The following is an 18,129-nucleotide window of genomic DNA, read 5'->3' as shown; positions in this document are numbered from 1 at the left end:
TGAGGGAAGACACCGGGCCTCGGGAAGGCGATTCCTTTTGGGACCGTCTCCCCGGACCGGTCATCTCTTCCCGGGTCAGAGCCGCTGACCCCCCCCAACCAGCTGCAATAGTGCTCAGGGGCCCCTGCTGATCCAGGTGAGCTCCAGTGGTGCCTCCCAACCTCAATTCCGTGATTCTGTGACCGGGAGCTGCCCGTGAACCTGGCACACAGGCTCCTGCCCTTGGGCAGAGCATCATCTGCTCCGTGGAGGAATCCAGCCAGGGAGGCCCCAGGGCTGCTGGAGCAGGGCCCCGGCTCTTCCCGGGAGCCAGGAGCGGGAGCAGCTGCTCTGCAGCAGCATCCAAGCTGCTGGGATGAGCCTGCGCCAGCCCGAGCTGCGGGAGATTCCCCCCGAGGAGCTGAAGCTTCAGCCCAGGCTCTTCATCTGTGAAATGGGGGGGAAATTGGGGTCTGGGGTGGGGGCTGTGAACACCTGGAGGGACTGAACTGGGGTCTGGAAAGGTTGCGGAGCACCTGGGCTGGAGAACTCCAGGCTCCAGCCAGGAGTGCTGGACAACGCCCGGTGGGGCAGGACCCTGGGCCGAGGGGAGGGAGCTCTGCAGGGTCCGGTTCCAGCTCGGCTTCGGGCACCCTTTGTTTTTGGGCTTCCCAGGGATTTCCCACCGGGGTTTGACTTTCCCCATCCTGACGTTTGTGAGAAGTTCCCTTTGAAGCAGCGGCTGCTTCCAGCCACTTCTCCTTTTTGTGGCCTTCAAGCTCAGGTCTGGGCAAGTCCCTTCAGCTGCCCCAGTTCCCTGGACCGTGCTGGACCTGGCCGGGGCAGAGCGGGGGCTGCTGCAGCCCCTCGGAGCCCCCGGAGCATCCCTGGGCTCTCCCTGTTCCCGAAAAACACAAACACTGAATAAAGGGAAATAAAAGGAAACAAACAGAACAGAATAAAATGGGAAAATAAGTTTAAAAGAGGAAAATAAATAGAATAGAAGAAAGTAAATAAAATAGAAGAGAGGGAAATAAATAACTGGAATGGAATAAAAGGAAAAAATAAATACAGTTAAAAATAAATAAATAGAATTAAAGAAAATAAATAATAAAATAAAATGGAAGAAAACAGGTAAAATAAAAGAGAATGGAAAACAAACAGGAGCGAATAGAAAATTAAAATAGAATAAAAATAAAATAGAAAATAAAAATAAGATTAAATAGAAAATAAAAATAAAATGAAGATAAAATAGAAAATAAAATAACGACAAAATAGAAAACAAAATAAAGTAGAAAATTAAAATAGAAAATGAAAGAAAATAGAACAAAAGAAAATAGAATAAAAGGAATTCAGATAAGTAGAATAAAAGAAAATTTAGAAGTAGAATAAAAGAACATAGAGTAAAATAAGCTAGAATAAAATTTTAAAAACACGATAAAACACGAACTGTCTCCCCACCACCATCCGCTGCGCCTTTCCCCACCCCGGCCCGACCCCGCCCGATCCCTCCCGTGGGCGGAGCCGGCGCAGGCGGGGGCGGCCCCTTTAAGAGGAAGTAGCGCCGGCCGGGAGCGGCGCGCGGGAGGGCGCGGGAGCGGCGGGAGCGTGGCGGCCGCGCGGGGCGTGCTGCGGCCCGGGGTGAGGGAGTGCTGCGGCCCGGGGAGCTGTGCGCGTCCGCCGGCGAGGGAGCGCGGCCCGGCAGGTGCGGGGACACGGGGGCTGTGAGGGACGCGGGGCGGTGTAAGGGGCCACGGGAGGCTGTGCGAGGGAGGAGGGCCCTGCGGGACGGCCTCGGAGGGGCCTCTAGGGAGGCCTCTAGGGAAAGGGGGCCTGGAGGGGGCCGCGTTTCCCCAGCCCTGCCCACGTGTTCCCCCGGCCCCGGTGGCCGCGTTCCCCCGGCCGGGCCGGGCCCTCCCCGGCCTTGGCGGGACGGGACCGGACCTGTTGAGCCGCGGCCACCGCATCGCCGCTCTGGGCGTTAATTGTTTGTGTTTGCCTGGGCGGGGGGCGATGGCGGCCGCGGCCCGGCCTGAGCCCCCTCAGGAGGGCCCGGAGCCCCCGGGGCGGGCAGGGCGGGGATCGGATGGATCGGGGCATGGATCTGCCTGTGCTGGCCCGGCCCCTTGGAGCCCTGGCTTGTGCGCACAGCCCCCTCCCTTCAGAGGGGTCGGGAAGGGGACGGACCTGCTGCAGGATTCGTAAGCAACCCAGAACTTCATAATGGGGAAAAAAAACATCGCAGAGAGCAAGGGGGTTGGTGGCACAACTGTGAAGTTACAGTCTGCAACTTCCCTATTTTATCCCACCTCTTCCCCCAGACTTTATCCAGCCCAGCTGGAGCACGTTTCTGCTCTAGGTAAAGGCACAGCCCTGAAGTTCAAACCCTTCAGTCTCTAAACTGGTCGGGGAATGGGGAATTTTCCATTTTTTCTTCAGGTCATGCTGAGCCATGGCTCAGCTGTTATGAGGGAGGACTTGTCAGGAGAACTTGAAAGCAAACTCTTGCTCTGCTTCTGTCTCTTGCTGCGGGCTCAGGAATCCTGATCCTGCAGAGCTGCCTCTGCTCTGATCTGCAGCACAGTGAGCTCAGCTCCTTCAGAGAAAGCTGAGTGAGAAGGACAAGCAAAAGGAAAGGGCAGGAAGTCCTCTGGAGGGAAAGGACAGGGGAACTGGAGTTGTCCAGTGTCCAGCACAGATGTTTGGGGAAAGCATTTCTGTCAGTGCCAGTGAAAGGCAGGATTCCCTCCTCCTAGAGCTTGGAACTGCAGAGTGGCCACACTCTCTGGGTTTCCATTCCTTTGTTAAAAGCCCCTTTCCGGTCTGGAAATCTTCTGCCAAGTTGCAGGGCAGGGAGGATTTTTGCTGGGAGATGTGAAACTTCCCCAGCCACCTGTTTATCACAGTCCCCAGGGCTTTGTCCTTGCACTCTGCTTGCTTTCCCAACTGTAGGCTCACATCCAGCTCCCTGTTTGTCTATTGCTGTTCTCTGGACTGTGTATCCCATGTTTCACATTCACTTTCTGTCTTAGTCACTTCCTGTGAGGTGAACCTGGGATGAGCTTGTGACTCTTCAAAATCCCCAGAAAGAGGGAGAGGAGCATTGGGAATTCTTGCCAGTGGTGGCAAAACCTGGAGCTGTTGGTTTATACCGAGCAGCTGTGTGGGTGCTGAGCAGGGAACTGGTTCCCTGTGCCTGGCTCACCTTGCAGCTCCTGGGATGCTCTGTTGGACACGTGGGGTTGCACTGTCACCTGTGCCATCATCAGATGTGGAAATGGGCTCTCCCATGTGCTTGCCCAGGGCTTGAGGAGCTTGGAGTGGACTCAGCATCCCCACCAGAGTTGTCCTGCATCACTTCAGCTGCCCCTGGAGCTGTTTGCCAGCTGCTTCCCTGGCCACATCTAACGTGGCCCTTCTACTGATGGGGTGAGAAGTACCTCCTGCACCAGAATGGGGTGATTTAGTCCCGTTTCGGAGGTCAGACTGTCCAGATCTGTGCTGTGCTTGCTCACTCGTGCTCCTCTGTGGGCTCCCAGGGATCTCCATGGCCAGACTAATGAAAGGGAGAATGTCCCTTGTGAGTAGTGAAAGTATCTGGGGTCAGTGCACAGAGATTGCAAAACCTTCCCAGTCCTGCCCACAGGTCTGGGAAGGGAATTGCTTTCAACTTCTGAGTTTTCATTTCTAGTAAGACAGGGAAGTATTTTCTAGTTCTTGAGCCATAAATGCTGCTGTAAGTGGATCCAGAACCAGCTTTGCTGGAGGTTTATCAGCTTATCTTTAGGAATATGTAATACCCAGCTAATGCTGTTGATAAGGAGTGCACCTTAGGCTGCACCTTTATCCTGCTTTTTCCAGATGCCCCTGGGAAGCAGGATTACCCCTGAGGCCTGGTTTGGTCAGCTGCCTGCTTCCCTCTGGAGCTGGTGGTGTGGTAGAAGGGCTGCTCTGCTCCTGGTGAGATTGGGTGGGTTGTTGCTCTGGGTACGTGAGGCAAAAGGGAGGGCAAAGGAAGGGATGGAGGCAGCGAAGGCCAGAAAAAACCCCAACAAAACAACAACTTCTGCAAGTGGGCAAAGCCAGAGCAAAACAATCCATCACACTGTGACAGCTTTGACTTCCTCCAGAAAACCTGGCTGAGGTTCCAAGGGGCTGGTGCTGCTGTTGGGTCAGTGTGAGTGGGACGAGGCCGCCGTGGTGATGCTGCCAGACACTCCCATGTGTGACCCTGTGCTGATTCCAGGGAACTCGTGGGACAGATGAGCTGGAGCCACCCAGACCATGGCTGAGGTGGAAGCAGGAGATGAGCTGGCCTCCAGCTGAGTGCCTGCACTGAAAGGCCCTGTATTTTCTGCAGGCCTCTCTTGGGGCTGTTCTTTGGCTGCCTTTGCTTCCTTCTCTCTTCTTGCTGTCTTGTGATGTGGTTGGTGTTGAGGTGGTCTCCATCTCCACATCCCTGGGATCATTCTGTGCCTGGAGCTGTGCTAAGGGATTGAGTTACTCCCATATCTCCTGCCAGGGCAGGAGAGGCCTCGTGGGCCTCTGCTATCAGCAAGAAACAATCCTGCCGTTCATCCCAACGCGTGACATTAACGTGGGGAAAAGGAATGTTTGTCCCTGAGATTATCCATGCTCTGGGAAAGGCTGGCCGTGTGGCCAGCTTGTGCTCTGGCTCAGCCCTGGGGTGTGATCCCACACTTCCTGGGATCCCAGCCTGCTGCTAGAATGGTGCCATAGTAATTTTATCATCCTAATGCAAATTTCGTGCTCCACTCTGATGTTAGCTTTGACTTGAGTAGGGGCAGATCCCAGAGTTAGAGGAAATGGAACCGCTGTGGGCTCAGAAATATCCGTGTCCAGTGAGGACAGTACGGAGCCTGCACAAGCAGGGAGAGACGAGCAGCTCAGCTGGGACTTGATAAACACCACCTTGCCCTTCCAGCCCTGGTCTGGGGACAGCGAGAGGCCTTCCCGAAGGACCAAGCTGTTCTGGGACCTGGAAAAGAGGGAGCTGCTCCCACCATGCCGTCATTGGCCATGCTCTACCTTGGAAATACTCATGTGTGCAGTTAACCTGTGTGCTGGAGTCGTGACCCAGCTCGTCAGCTTAGCGCAGCGCTGCAGAGCCTGCAGCAGATTAGCTCTGCCTCCACACGCAGCCCCATCTCGGCCAGATCCATGGAAGCCTTCCAGCAGCGGGCTCTGACATTGCAATGGATGCAGATGTCACGTAAGAGGCAGCAGGGCTGGCCCCGAGTCAGTAACACCCGGGGCTCCATGGGGCTCCCTGCAGTCACTGCTGTTCCACAGGAACAGTTGGACACTGCAGCATCTGCTGCCTGACCTTCCCCTGGGGGGAGGGAAGCAGGAGGGGACCTTTTACAGAACTTGCTTTCTCGTGTGGCTTTTCTCCCTCTGTGGCTGTGGGGAGGAAGGTCAGGGGGACAAACCACGCTGGAAATTTGGGCTTCTTGCCTTCCCTCTCCCTTGCCAGACTGGGTTTTCCAGCCTCCCCAGCACTTGCTCCCTCAGCTGCCCTCCCTCAGCATCCCTGTGCAGTGTGAGCAGTGTCATCTGTAACGTCCCTCCTGTCACTGCCCATGGTCTGGATGTAAATCCTGAGCTTGAAGCCGACCAGTAAAGTCCCTGTTCATCTGTCTGTCTCACTGCTGGCTGACCTGGGCTCTCTGCTCCAAGCAGCAGCATTCCCACCTGCAGCTCTGGGGTGGGCTCTGCCAGAGCTCCCCTCACCTCTTCTGCTATCCCAGCTATGGCTTAATTTAACAGGGCTTTTCCCTTTATTCCATAAACTAACTTGACTTTAGGATTTTCTGGAATGCTAGGCCTTGTAGGGGCAAAGGAGATGCCAGTTAAAGCCTGGGACAACTATTTTTGGCCTTTTCTTATGCTTTTTCCTTTTCTCATGCATATGGCCTTGCAGATGAGCACTGCCTCTCCATGGCTTGGAGATGTGTAAAGAGCCTGTCCTGCTCCTAAACCTACCTCTTCTCTTCTCCTAAGCCACCCTCATTCCGGGAAGGGCTGGGAGAAGTGGGAAGTCCCAGGAGATGTGAGAAGTCCCAGTAGAACTGGTGTCTGTACAGTTTCTTACTTGAGAATTTCCAAATTGTGCAGCAGATTGGAATAGCGGGGCCTGGGGGCGGCTGGCGACAGGCAGGACCTTCTTAAAGCTGACTCTGTGAAAGACAAAAGGCTCTTTGTTTGCCCAAACCTTGGGAATTCAGCATTTCCAGTGGATTCCGTTCGGATTTGGTTGCGAAGGCTGCTGCAGAAGCACTTTCCAAAAGAAAAATGTGGATGTTGTCCTGCAGAGCAGCAGAATGAAGTGGGGCTGGTGTGTGCCCGGGCTGGGCCTGGAGGTGCAGCTGGGCCGGGTCGAGCTGCTCCTTCTCTGGAAACTTCCGAGCAGCTTCTGCTGCCGGGGCTGAGCGCGGGGGACGGGTGGGGAAGGCAGTGCCGTGGCTCAGCTCTCCTGCAGCAACATGGAACAATCCTGCGGGAGGAGAGGCAGCGCTTGCAGAGGGGAAGGATTGGCTTTTGGGAAAACATTGGCAGCTCCCTGGGCCGGGAGGCTGGAGTCAGTGCCAGACAGGAAGCGGCTGACGTGGAAGTGCCGGCTGGCCGGGATTATGAATGGCCAGGGGTGCCTTCCAGCCACACTGAGCCCTCCTCGCCCTGCCCTGCCCTGCCCGAGGTAAGCACGGGGCAGACCTTCGCTCCTTATATCACAAATCCATTCAAAAGAGCAGCTGGGAGTCTTGTCCCGGGAAGACAAGCCCTCGTTTGTTGCCAGACTGGCTCTGGAGGCGCAGAAACTGGCTGCCATTAGTGCCATGCGGCTGCCAGGATTGTTCTGGTCCCTGCTCTCTGTAGTAAAATCTCTCTTTTGATCGGAGAAAACCAGGATCATCCTGTCCCTAGACGCTGAGCTAGTGCAGAGTGGCCATGGGAAGGGAGTTGTGAAAGGAGGGGGGTGGAATTATGGAAAAAATGTGTGTGTGCATCTGTCTCGGCTGTTTCATGCAAGTTGCCTGTTTGAAGCTGCTTTTCTTCTCACTCTGTAAATTCAAGTTTTTACTTGAAATTCTCAGTGCATCCAAAATACCTTTATCAGGGCTGCTTTATCGGTCGGGGGGGTTTTTGTGTCCTATATAGGGAACTCTGGCCTGGCATTAAGGGCCCTGGGAATGGCTCAGGGGGAAGCAGGATCATGGCTCCCCTCTCCTGCGGAGCTCGGGGGACACGGTGGCTATCACAGGCTCCCCACCCAAGGGTTACAAGCAGCTGGACTCGGTGGGATTCCAAGACAGCAGCCTGGCTTCCCGGAAAGGAAACTGGACAAATCCCCGATTTCAGGAGCTGCGTTGCTCCCTGGGCTGTGCTGAAGGGCTGTTTTAGCAGAGGCAGCAGGATGTGGCTGCCCCGGCTGGGGTCACGGGGGAGGGAGGTGGCCTCGTGTCTGACCCCTCCCCAGCTGCGGAGCCTCCGGGTGGTGGCCGCCCGTGAAACGAACGGGGAGGTTTTTTCCCCTCTTTTGAAAAAGGAAGCTCGGCCTCGGCGCCTGCCAGCGCTGACAGAGGGTGCAGAGCAAGGCTGAGCCTCTGCAGGAGTGACCTGCTGAGGCCAGGAACACAGGTAGGGGCTTGCTGACTGCTGCCTTGCTGTTTTTTCCCTGCCTTGCTGTTTTTTCCCTGCCTTGCTGGTTTTCCTGGCTGTTGTTAAAGCCCTGTGCAGTGTCAGCAGCAGAGGAGAGCACGGAGTGCTGCTGGGGCTGGCAGTGATGGAACAGTCATGGGACTTCTGAAGTCCTTTTTGGGCTCATTCTGCCTCTGTGGGGAGGGCAGGATCTGTCGGGAACTCTGCTGGCTCCTGGAAAGCCTCGGGATGGCTGCAGCAGGGCGCAAGGGGAGGCAGCTTCCCAGTGTTTTGGAGGAGGTAACTCTTCCCTTTTCCAGACTCTGAGCTGCCTTTAAAAGTGACCAAGAGTTGGGAAGCAGCCACCTGGGCTTCCTCTGCCCGGAGCCTGGTGTTAGACCAAGGCACCTCCACATGATCCACTGTTCCTGATGAGGGAAGAGGAATGGCAGGACAATGCCAACAGCCCTGGCAGCAAAACCAGCACAGGACTGGAGCTGCACAAGCAGGGAGTCAGAGGAAAGGAGCTTTTGGCATGGGAGGGGACGGGAGGGCCAGGCCTTGAGACCCCTGGACAGGCAAGTCCAGCATAGTAGGGAGCTGCTCCTCCCATGTCCTTGGGATAAGCTGGAGGTGTGTTTGTGCTCCGGACAGCCCAGGGGGGGTCATGGGCTCTGTGATCCTGAGCGATGGCCAAGGTCCTCTTGGAGCACCGGTGACGTCTGCTGTGATCTTGGCTGGCTGAAAGGAGAAGGCGACAAAATGTACTGAGGTTTGTTTGGGGGGGAGTGGTTTTTCCCTTCACCTTTCAAGCTTGCAGATACCATCCAGGTGCTTTGCATGTCCCATTTCCCAATTGTCCCTAACCTTTCCTTTCCCTCGTGTTCAGGGGCGGTGTCAGCTGTGACTCCTGCCTGTGGAAGTAGGTGTTGTATGGATGATATCATCTCGGAGCAATGTCAGGGATGCTTTGGTCTCTGTGCCTCTTTATTTTTATTTTTTTTTCCTAGAGCTAAATGTTTCTTTTAGCTCATTGCAGTCAGAGACCGTAATTAAATAGGCTGCATCTGCTTGATGTCTCAGCTACTCATTTTGCTAATGCTTCATACAGATGCTGCATCGTCTGAGAGACAATTGCTGCTGTGTTGAGCTCCCCAGTTCTCAGGGATGATGTCTCCACAGGATCAGGAATTTGTTTGTAGGACTGCCTCAATACCAAGTAAACTCTGCTCTGCACAGAGACCCTGACAAATGTGAGGGCTGGGAAATCTCCAACCCTGTGACATGAGACAAGGGCAAGTGCTGGATTCTGCCCTGGGATGGGGCAGCCCTGGATGCAGGGACAGACTGGGAACGAGAGGCTGGAGAGCAGCGCCGTGGGAAGGGACCTGGGGGTCCTGGTCGGTCCAAGTTGGATCTGAGTCCCCGGTGTGTCCTGGCAGCCCAAAGGGCCTCCATGTCCTGGGGGGCACCAGGCCAGGGGAGGGATTGTCCCGCTCTGCTCTGCACTGGGGCAGCCTCACCTCCAGTGCTGGGGGCACTCTGGGTACCACAAGATCAGAAGGGTCCAAAGCTGTTGGAGAGTGTCCAAAGGAGGGACACGGAGCTGGGGAAGGGTCTGAGGAGCGGCTGAGGGCACTTGGCTCGTTCAGCTGCAGCAGAGGAGACTGAGGGGAGGCTCCTGGGGGCTGCAGCTCCTCCCGAGGGGAGGCGGAGGGGCAGGGGCTGAGCTCTGCTCTGGGACAGGGACAGGAGCCCAGGGAACGGCTGGAGCTGGGTCAGGGCTGGGCATGGAGCTCAGGGAAAGGTTCTTCCCCCCGAGGCTGCTGGGCACTGCCCAGGCTCCCCAGGGAATGGGCCCGGCCCCGAGGCTGCCAGAGCTGCAGGAGCGTTTGGACAGCGCTGCCAGGGATGCCCAGGCTGGGGTTGTTGGGGTGTCTGTGCAGGGCCAGGGGTTGGATCAATGATCCCTGAGGGTCCCTTCCAACTCAGGATATTCTGGGATTCTATGAAAAGTCTCTCCATCCCGCTCAAATGAGAAAAATGGTTGGTGTTTGTTTCTTGATATGTGTGGCCAAAGCCAGGGGATGTTTGATTTTACCCTTAGGGTTTTACGCCATCCTCATCCATGCCAGGCCTTGCAGTGCAGATCCTCCAGACGAGAAGCAGGGATGGAGTCACACTGCACCAAGGATGCTGTGGGTGCTCCAGGGAGGCGCGTGGAGGGTGGTGCTGCTGCTGCTTTGTGGTTTCCTGTGTGAGAGGATGTGTTTTTCTCCATCTCCAGTGCAGGGAACTCATCGCGTGCAAATGCTTCCCTGGACTTTCTGCTGGAAGCATCAGCAGCCTCAGCACCTGCTGCCCACATTGCTGGTTCTGTGGGGGCCGGGCCTCCTCCATTCTGGGGCCGGCACAGTCCCTGGAGCTTCCGGCTCTGCCACAGGATGTGGCCAGGCTGTGACACAGCTCCTGGTAACCAGAAGGCTGAGCTGTCTCTCCACACCCTTCACTTCTTCCTCTGCTATGTCTGGGGCGGGATCACGCTCCAAAGGACACGTCTGCCAGGGGTTTGTACTGGGTTTGCCTCCCCTGACGTGGCTCACAGGGTCACAGCAGCTGTTTTGGCAGCAGGAAGGCCAGGCTGGATGGGGCTTGGAGCAACCTGGTCTAGTGGAAGGGGCAGGGGGTGAAACTGGATGGTCTTTAAGGTTCCTTCCAACCCAAACCTTTCCAGGATGACATGTCTGCTGTGGATTCACCTCTCAGCCCATGGTGGATCTCACTGAACCACATTAAAATGCTTTTAGGGTTTCTCCCAACACATTGTAGCCCATGTTGGAGTTTGGATCTCTCAGCTCCTGCACGGAAGAGGTTACTGAGCTCATTCCCGCAGGAAATGTTGAGCCTGTTCTTAGTGGGGTGAACTGCAGTGGTTTGGGGTTTATTCCTCACTGTAATTAAATAAGGAAACAAGAGGCCTTGGCTTTAAAGCTTTTTAATCTTTCTCCAGAGAAGAACTGCTGATTAGCACTGCAGTGTCTGTTAGAGACGGGCTCGATTGCAGCCGTGGTAGTCATGACCTTGAGTCTGGGATGTGCTTGCCAGCATTTGAGGACACTATTTACCTATTGGAACAACACTATGGCCTCATGTAAATCCAAGTAGATTCTGCTTGGGGAAAGGGGTTCTTTTTGCTTGCTTGCTTATGAATTTATGGAAGCTTATTTATGCTATTTAAGGCATCAGCTTAATTTCTGTTACTTTATTCATTTCTCTGTCCAGCACATGTAAAATAATATTTTTGGTACACAAGGCTTTCTGCCTTAAAGCTTCCATCAAAGAGCAGCCTGACACAAATTCTGCAAGGGGCTGGATGTGGGAACAAAGGAGGTATAATTAGCTACAGATAAACAGAGCTGTGTTTCTCGTCAGCAGCCCTTCAGATCTCAACTTGTGTCTCACCCTTGGAGCTGATTCTTTTCTAGAGGCTGGAAGAGGAAGATGAGCTTTCCCTCATCTTCCAGTTTTCAACTTCTAAACGGAGCCAAACTGAAATGGGAAATATGTTTATGGTCTGTGTGCACCTGCAGAAGAGGCTGTGGCTGCTCTCAGGGCTGGTGTTATTTCAGGATATTTGCTTTCTGGGTGCCTGAGCTGTGACTTCTTCTTCTCGTTCCCCTCTACCCCTTCTTCCTGTCTCTCACTTTCGGTGGCTGGCGGAGTGGGGGCTGTCTGGCAGCAGCTCTGAACGGTGTTGAGGGCTGGCATGACCTGGCCTTGTTCCCAAAGGGGGGATGCATAGGTGAAAATGGGATCTGGGTGAAACCCAGCTGGTTTTACCCTTCTTTGTCAGTGCATTGGAGCCAAGCAGGTGGTGGCATTTCTGCAGGGTTGGGGTCTCACGGTGTGGCAATGTCGGGGTGAGTGGCAGCCCGTTCCCATGGCTGTGGGGCCTGTTCCCTCATTCCCACATGGAATAGGTCAGGAGGTGGCTCTGTTCAGCCCAGGTCAGCCCTCGAGCCGAGCCTGCCCTCTGCTCCAGCCGGGGAAGGGAAGGGGGAGAAAGGAAACTGCTGTGGGCTCCCCCCCTTCTCAGATGTGGGGCGAGGGCCCAGATGGCATCCCAGATCTCTTCCTATGGGATTTAGACAAGGTTTCCTGTTGAGAGAGCTGCTCCTAATCGCTGCCCTTCTGTGCTGTGTTGCGTGTTGCAGATCAGGACCAGATGAGCAGAGGGAGGTTTCTGTGAAGATCAGAGTCGCCCCAGCCCTGCCCCGGGAAGTGGCCGCACCTCCAGCTGTCACTGCTGTGGGCCTGGAAGAGACACGAGAGAAGGAAAATGTCCCACGCTTTAAAGCAAGTGTTCAATAAAGACAAAACCTTCCGGCCCAAGCGCAAGTTCGAGCCGGGGACTCAGCGGTTTGAGCTGCACAAGAAGGCCCAGGCCTCACTCAACGCCGGCCTGGACTTGAAGGTGGCCGTGCAGCTGCCACCGGGCGAGGAGCAGAACGACTGGGTGGCCGTGCACGTCGTGGACTTCTTCAACCGCATCAACCTCATCTACGGCACCATCAGTGACTATTGCACGGAGCAGTCCTGCCCCGTCATGTCGGGGGGCCCCAAGTACGAGTACCGGTGGCAGGACGAGCACAAGTACCGCAAACCCACGGCCCTGTCCGCGCCCCAGTACATGAACCTGCTCATGGACTGGATCGAGGTGCAGATCAACAACGAGGACATCTTCCCCACCAATGTCGGTGAGTTTGGGTCCCAGCTGGGGCTGGAGGGAGGGAGGTGGGTGTGAAGCCTTCTCATGGAGCCCCTGTCGCTGTTCCAGGAGATGCTGCGGCGCAGCTGATCCCTGTAGCAGAGCTGTTTCCCTCTGTGCTTCTCAGGTGGGCAGTGCAGTGAGCCCTTCCCAGCTCTTCTGCAGTGCTAAAATACCCAGAGCTGTACCAGGCCCCACTGGGAGTCATGGATACCTTGAGGCAGTGAAACAGGAGGCTGCCCTTAGAGCAGTCAGTCTCTGAGGTGGCTCTGGAGTGGCTCATGCTGGATGCAGGATGGCTCCCTGGGAGCTGATGGCCAGCCCAGGGCTGAGGCACAGCTCTGTGTCACCTGGTGGTGGTGCCACGTGCCATAATCACCCCCTCTGTTATTAGAGACCACGCTGGCTGCCGCTGCCCCTCCTGAGGGGTGGGATGCTGGCACAGGCCTAGAGGGAAGGGCTGTGTTTCATCTACTGCCAGGGCCATGGAAGCAGGAGTTTAGCCTAAGACACCTCAATCTCCATATCCAAATGCAGCTTTGGAACAGGGATTGATGGGTTTTATTTTGTGATGAAGATGGAAGAATTTAGTCCCTAAATTATCGGGTAAATACAACTGAGTCTATACAGAGCTTCCAGCTCCTGGGATGGAGAAGACAAGGTGCAGCAGAGCTCCCTCCCTTCTGCCCCGGTGTTCTTCCCTTTGGAGCTCTGATGGGATGAAGCTGGGCCCTATTTGGGGCACATCTGCCACTTGAGCATCCACAGGGATCCTCCACTGTGCCAAAATGCTGCTTAAACCTGGTGTGGAGCAGGCAGAGAGGGGAGGGGGGCCAAGAACAGCCAGTTTTGAGACAGCTGAAGCGCCAAACCCTCCCCAGCCATTCTTTCTCGTGCTGCACAGGCTCTGCTGCAGCTCCCCGGGGACCACACTGGGGGTGTTGGTTCTGTTCTGGGCTGCAGGATGAGCTTCCGACAGCACGAGGGCTGTGGTTTGGGGTTTTTTTAGTTGTTATTGTCTTCAGCTCAGCTTTTACCAGATCCTTTAACACTAACTGAAGTGCTGCAGCTGTGGCAGAGCAAGGAAAGGGTTTAACTTCTCCTTGTTCTTCCAGAAACGGTGTGAACTTTATACCCTGATATCCCACAGAAGTGGCTGCATGGCCAGGCTGCTCTGCTGCAGGGGCCAGCCAAACACAGACCTCGAGCTTTCAAAAGAGGACCTTAACAGCTTTAATTTTTAACCAAAGAGCTAAAGATGTACCAAAACAAGGGATAACTGTGGGGAGTAAACAGCACCAGCCCTTTCCTTTGAGAAGTTATTTGGTTGTATCTGGTGTTTTGCACTGTTTATATAAAGACATCAAACAGGAGTGGAAGAAAACTCTTGTCTGGCTGAAACAACTGCTAGGAATGTGGGCTCTGCTCTCAGTTACAGCAGTGCATCACTCTGTCACTTAAAAAATCTGTGCTTTGAAAAATGTCATCCCAGGGAAAGGAAAAAGGAGAGGGGAGTGGGAAATTACCAGGGACAGAAGCACTTTTGCCTCAATCTGTCCATTTTACCAATTTATTTTAGTCCCAAGCAACCAGTTTTAACTTGACCAAAGGTTTTTCGTGGCCTCTCTTCCCTCCCAGGTACTCCGTTCCCCAAGAACTTCCTCCCGGTGGTGAAGAAGATTCTCTCCAGGCTCTTCCGGGTGTTTGTCCACGTCTACATCCACCACTTCGACAGGATCACCCAGATGGGCTCGGAGGCCCACGTGAACACCTGCTACAAGCACTTTTACTACTTTGTGAAAGAGTTCAATCTCATAGATACCAAGGAGCTGGAGCCCCTGGTGAGTGTCTGGCTGGGCTCAGGTACCGGTGGGGCTCTCAGGGTCTGTGGCCAGCACAGGGCTGGGGGAGCCACAGAGGGCTCTGTAGCCTTCTCAGAAGGCCCCACCTCAAATCCTGGGGTCAGTTTTGGGTCCCTCACTCCAACAAAGACATTGAGGGGCTGGAATATGTCCAGAGATGGGAAAGGGGCTGGAGCACCAGGAGCAGCTGAGGGAGCTGGGAAAGGGGCTCAGCCTGGAGCAAAGGAGGCTCAGGGGGGACCTTGTGGCTCTGCACAACTCCCTGACAGGAGAGGGCAGCCGGGGGGCTCAGTGTTGTCCCGGGTGACGAGTGACAGGACAAGAGGAAACGGCCTCAAGCTGTGCCAGTGGAGGTTTAGATTGGATAGAAGGGAAAATTTCTTCACTGAAAGGGTGGAACAGGCATTGGAAGGGGCTGCCCAGGGCAGTGTTGGAGTCACCATTCCTGAAGTGCTCAAAAAACATGTGGAGGTGACACCTCGGGACACGGTTTAGTGGTGACACAGCAGTGATGGGGTAATGGTTGGACTCAATGATCTTGGGAGTCTTTCCCAACCTTAAGGATTCCATGATTCTCTTCTAAGGCTGGTTGCCCAAATTCAGGGCCAGTTGGCCTTGCAGTGTGACTGTCAGAGACTTGGGAGTCAGGATGTGACTGGGATGTCCTGGGAGCAGGAATGGTGGGGGGAACATGGCCCTGCCCAAACTGGAGCTGTGGGCAGCAGTGTCACCCCATGCCTAGGAATGGTATTGACAGCTAAACATGGGGTTTTTTCATCCACACCCTCACCTGGGAGCCTGGATCCTCCTTCACAGTCCCTTGTCTTCTCTGTCCCTTTGGCAGAAGGAAATGACCTCCCGGATGTGCCACTGAGCTCAGACCTTCCTGCTCCCACCTCGGCACCTCTTCCGAGGACTCCGAGCCCCAATCCCATATTGGAGACGTGATTCAAGGGGAGAACAGAGATGTTTCGTTTAAGAAATTATATATTTTTAATGAGTTTCAATGTAAAACTGTGATACCGCAGGAATATTTTTTTAAAGATGCTCTAGATTAACTAGTTTTTTATAGTAATTTCTATAAAAAAGAAAATATTTTGTGGGCCACTTGATGGGAATGATGGCTCTCGGAGTGGGGAAGAGCTGCCTGAGCTGCCTCCTCCGTGTGCCCTGAGTGAGCTGAGCCAGACACTTCAGTGTTGTGGAGCTGGTGCTGCCATGGAAGCGGTACTTCCCTTGGGATACGCATTCCCCTCCCCTGAAGGCAGGGTGCAGGACTGGGGAGGAATTGCTGGTGTACACGGATCCCCCAGGGGTGGATCCCCCAGCACCTCTCCCACTGGCTGTGAGCCCAGGTTTGGGGCAGAGCTGCTCTGTGCCCACCTGTCCTCATGGCCTGGCTCTCATGCATTCCCTCTGAGCGAGCTGGGACTGGGCTTTATCCCACGGCTGCTGCTGTTGGAGCCGGTGCTGTTGGAGTGGAAATCTGCCCTCATGTGTCAGCCCAGCCCTGAGCTGAGTTCTGCATGCACAGCCCAGCCGTGGCTCAGCACTGTCCCCACGGGGACACAGGTCCATGCTGGCAGCTCCTCATGGGAGCCAGCAGAGGGAAGGCACTGGGACAGCACCAGGATTCTCCTCTATCCCCTCCCTCCCTGTCCCTTGTGGTACGCTGACCCTGCCGGGACCACATCCCGCTTCCCACTGGGGTACGGAGCCTTCTCCCTGTTCCCCAGCACCACCACCCCACCCAGCTGCGCACATCTGGGACCAAAATCTCTGGTGTGCAGCCAGAGACCCCCAGCCTCACCCACTGCTTGCATGAGGAGAGCTTGGCAGTGCCCCAGGTAGGTAGTGGGTCTACCTAGGATTTGGGGAGCAGTAAGTGACCAAACTGCACCACTAACCACTTCTTCCTTACAAAGCATTCCTGTGCCCTGGAATCTCTGTACATACATGACTCTGTCATTTCTCGTCCTGCCGTTAGGACACTCGTACAAATACCACTCGTGCTCTGAAATGGAACCAATAAATTATGTTGTATTTACACAGCACACGCCGCTGCCGAGCGTCTCGTGACTGCACGTTCGTCAGAGCCTTCCCCTCAGCAAAACAAACACGGGGTGTTTGGGCTCCTTGGGGACTGTGCTGGAGAGCTGGGAGCTCGTGGGTGTGTGCTCCTAGTGTGGGGTTCCTGGCAGGTTGGTTGGGTTCCTCCTGCTCTCCAGGTGCCAGGTCTGGGCTGCCCTGAACCCTGCACTGGGTCCCGAGGCCGTGGGGCCTGACAGCAGCCCTGGGTTGTCCTGACTTGTGGCTGCAGTGTCCCTGTTCCCAAGGGTTGAGCTGTTCTCCCAGCTCTGAAACTTGGGTGGAAGTGGGCAGGGGAGGGAAATTCCAGCTCACCAACTTGCCAAGAGGCTCCTCTGCCATGGGGAGGAGCCAGGGGTGCAGTCATTGAGGCTGGTGGACTAAATTGGGAAAAACTCTGCATTTGGGGGATGCACGTTGTTTTTGTGGCCAGGAGGGGAGTGAGGGGTTCCCCAGCTGTAGCTCCTCCTGTTCCCTGCCTGCAGCACTGGCTCTTGCCTGTTCCCCTGCACAGTGGAGGTGCTGGGACCACCTTCCAGCCCCTCTCCCAGTGTTTTGTGGGTGCAGCTCAGCTGGAGAACGTGCTGTTCCTTGGTGTGGAATATTGCTTTGGCCAGCCTGGGTCAACTGTCCCAGCCCTGCTCCCCCCAGTTCTTGTGCCCCTCCTTGCTGGCAGAGCACGGGACACACAAAGTCCTTGGCTTAGGGTAAGCACTGCTCGGCAACACCAAAACATCGGTGTGTTATCAGCATTATTCTCATCCCAAATCCCACACACGGCCCTGTACTGGCTCCTGGGGAGAGAACTGGCTCTATCCCAGCTGAAACCAGGACACCTGCAAGGCCCCGAGTGCGGAGCTGTGGTGGGGCTGCAGGTGGGTGCTGAGCAGTGCTGGGTCGGCTCTCGGAGCCAGGGCAGCTCCTGCCGCTGTTCCTCAGCTTCCCTCTCATCCCCACCTGGAATGCTGTGGGTGCTGAGACTGGGGGTGTGTGGCACCCAACCAGCTGTGACCCACGGGGCTGCAGGGACCTGCCTTCCTCGGCCCCCCTTCCTTTTAGGGGGAAAGATCCTCCTGTGCGAGACCAACTCAGCCAAGGGAGGAGGAGGAACAGCACCTTCTCTGTGGGAGAAGATGTGGCAGGACTGGAGGTGGCTGAGCCCGGCCCCCAGGCCCGGCAGTGCAGGATGTTGCCCAGACAGGTCTGTGGAGCCACAGCTCAGCCTCGCTCTGCCTCTGCCCCGGCAGCCCCAGCCCCGCTTTCATCTCCCTGTGCTTTCATCTCGTGTTTACTCGCTCCTGAGCTGCAGCTGTGAGTGCTGCAGGGATCAGGCAGCTGTGAGCCCCTGGGGCTGAGCCCCCTGAGCTGAGCCCCCACGGCTGAGCCTTCCAGGCTGAGCACCCCAAGCTGAGCCCCCTGAGCTGATCCCAGCCTGGCGAGGGGGTTTAGCCTTGACCAGGACATCTCAGTACTTTCATTGCTCATCTCCCCAGGCACTGGTTGGGTGCAGAGCCCTCACAAAGGCTTTGCTGAGAATCCAGAGAACAGCTTTGCAGATCTGCACTGCAGGGCCTGGGCCGAGCAGGTACTATGCCCAGGGCTCCAGCAGCCTCCCCTCTGCGGGGCTGATCCCTTCCCAAAAAGCACAGATGGCATCTGCCCCGGAGCTGGAGCGGGCGCGGGCTGGTGGCACGGAGGGGGCTGCGGCTGCCGTATGTTCCGAGGGAAGTGCTCCTTTCCTGTGGTTCAGAGCAGGGGCTCCTGCTGCTCCCA

At 55.6% G+C, this 18,129-nt stretch overlaps 1 protein-coding gene across 4 annotated transcripts; it reads left to right on the top strand.

Moving 5' to 3' along the window:
- The first annotated feature begins 1,570 nt into the window (after positions 1-1,570).
- On the top strand, positions 1,571-15,366 carry MOB3A (MOB kinase activator 3A). Of its 4 annotated transcripts, none has more exons than XM_032092932.1 (4): positions 1,571-1,684; positions 11,853-12,395; positions 14,045-14,247; positions 15,113-15,366. In XM_032092932.1, exons 2-4 carry the CDS (start codon positions 11,978-11,980, stop codon positions 15,140-15,142), a joined length of 651 nt encoding a protein of 216 aa, XP_031948823.1. In that variant the 5' UTR covers positions 1,571-1,684; positions 11,853-11,977; the 3' UTR covers positions 15,143-15,366. The 4 variants fall into 4 exon arrangements, with proteins under 4 accessions (XP_031948823.1, XP_031948826.1, XP_031948824.1 ...); XM_032092935.1 differs by lacking the exon at positions 1,571-1,684 and adding an exon at positions 6,674-6,697; XM_032092933.1 differs by lacking the exon at positions 1,571-1,684 and adding an exon at positions 7,550-7,638.
- The last annotated feature ends 2,763 nt before the right edge of the window (positions 15,367-18,129 follow it).

The sequence above is a fragment of the Corvus moneduloides genome, chromosome 28, assembly GCF_009650955.1.
Source record: "Corvus moneduloides isolate bCorMon1 chromosome 28, bCorMon1.pri, whole genome shotgun sequence".
NCBI classification, from domain to species: domain Eukaryota; kingdom Metazoa; phylum Chordata; class Aves; order Passeriformes; family Corvidae; genus Corvus; species Corvus moneduloides.
This window is presented reverse-complemented; position numbering and strand designations above follow the sequence as displayed.

What these genes read in the sequence shown, in the direction of transcription:
- MOB3A (XM_032092932.1), top strand. Translation starts at nt 11,978, where the DNA reads ATGTCCCACGCTTTAAAGCAAGTGTTCAATAAAGACAAAACCTTCCGG. An exon ending in CATCTTCCCCACCAATGTCG is followed by an intron (nt 12,396 to 14,044) that starts GTGAGTTTGGGT and finishes CTTCCCTCCCAG; the next exon opens with GTACTCCGTTCCCCAAGAAC. An exon ending in CCAAGGAGCTGGAGCCCCTG is followed by an intron (nt 14,248 to 15,112) that starts GTGAGTGTCTGG and finishes TCCCTTTGGCAG; the next exon opens with AAGGAAATGACCTCCCGGAT.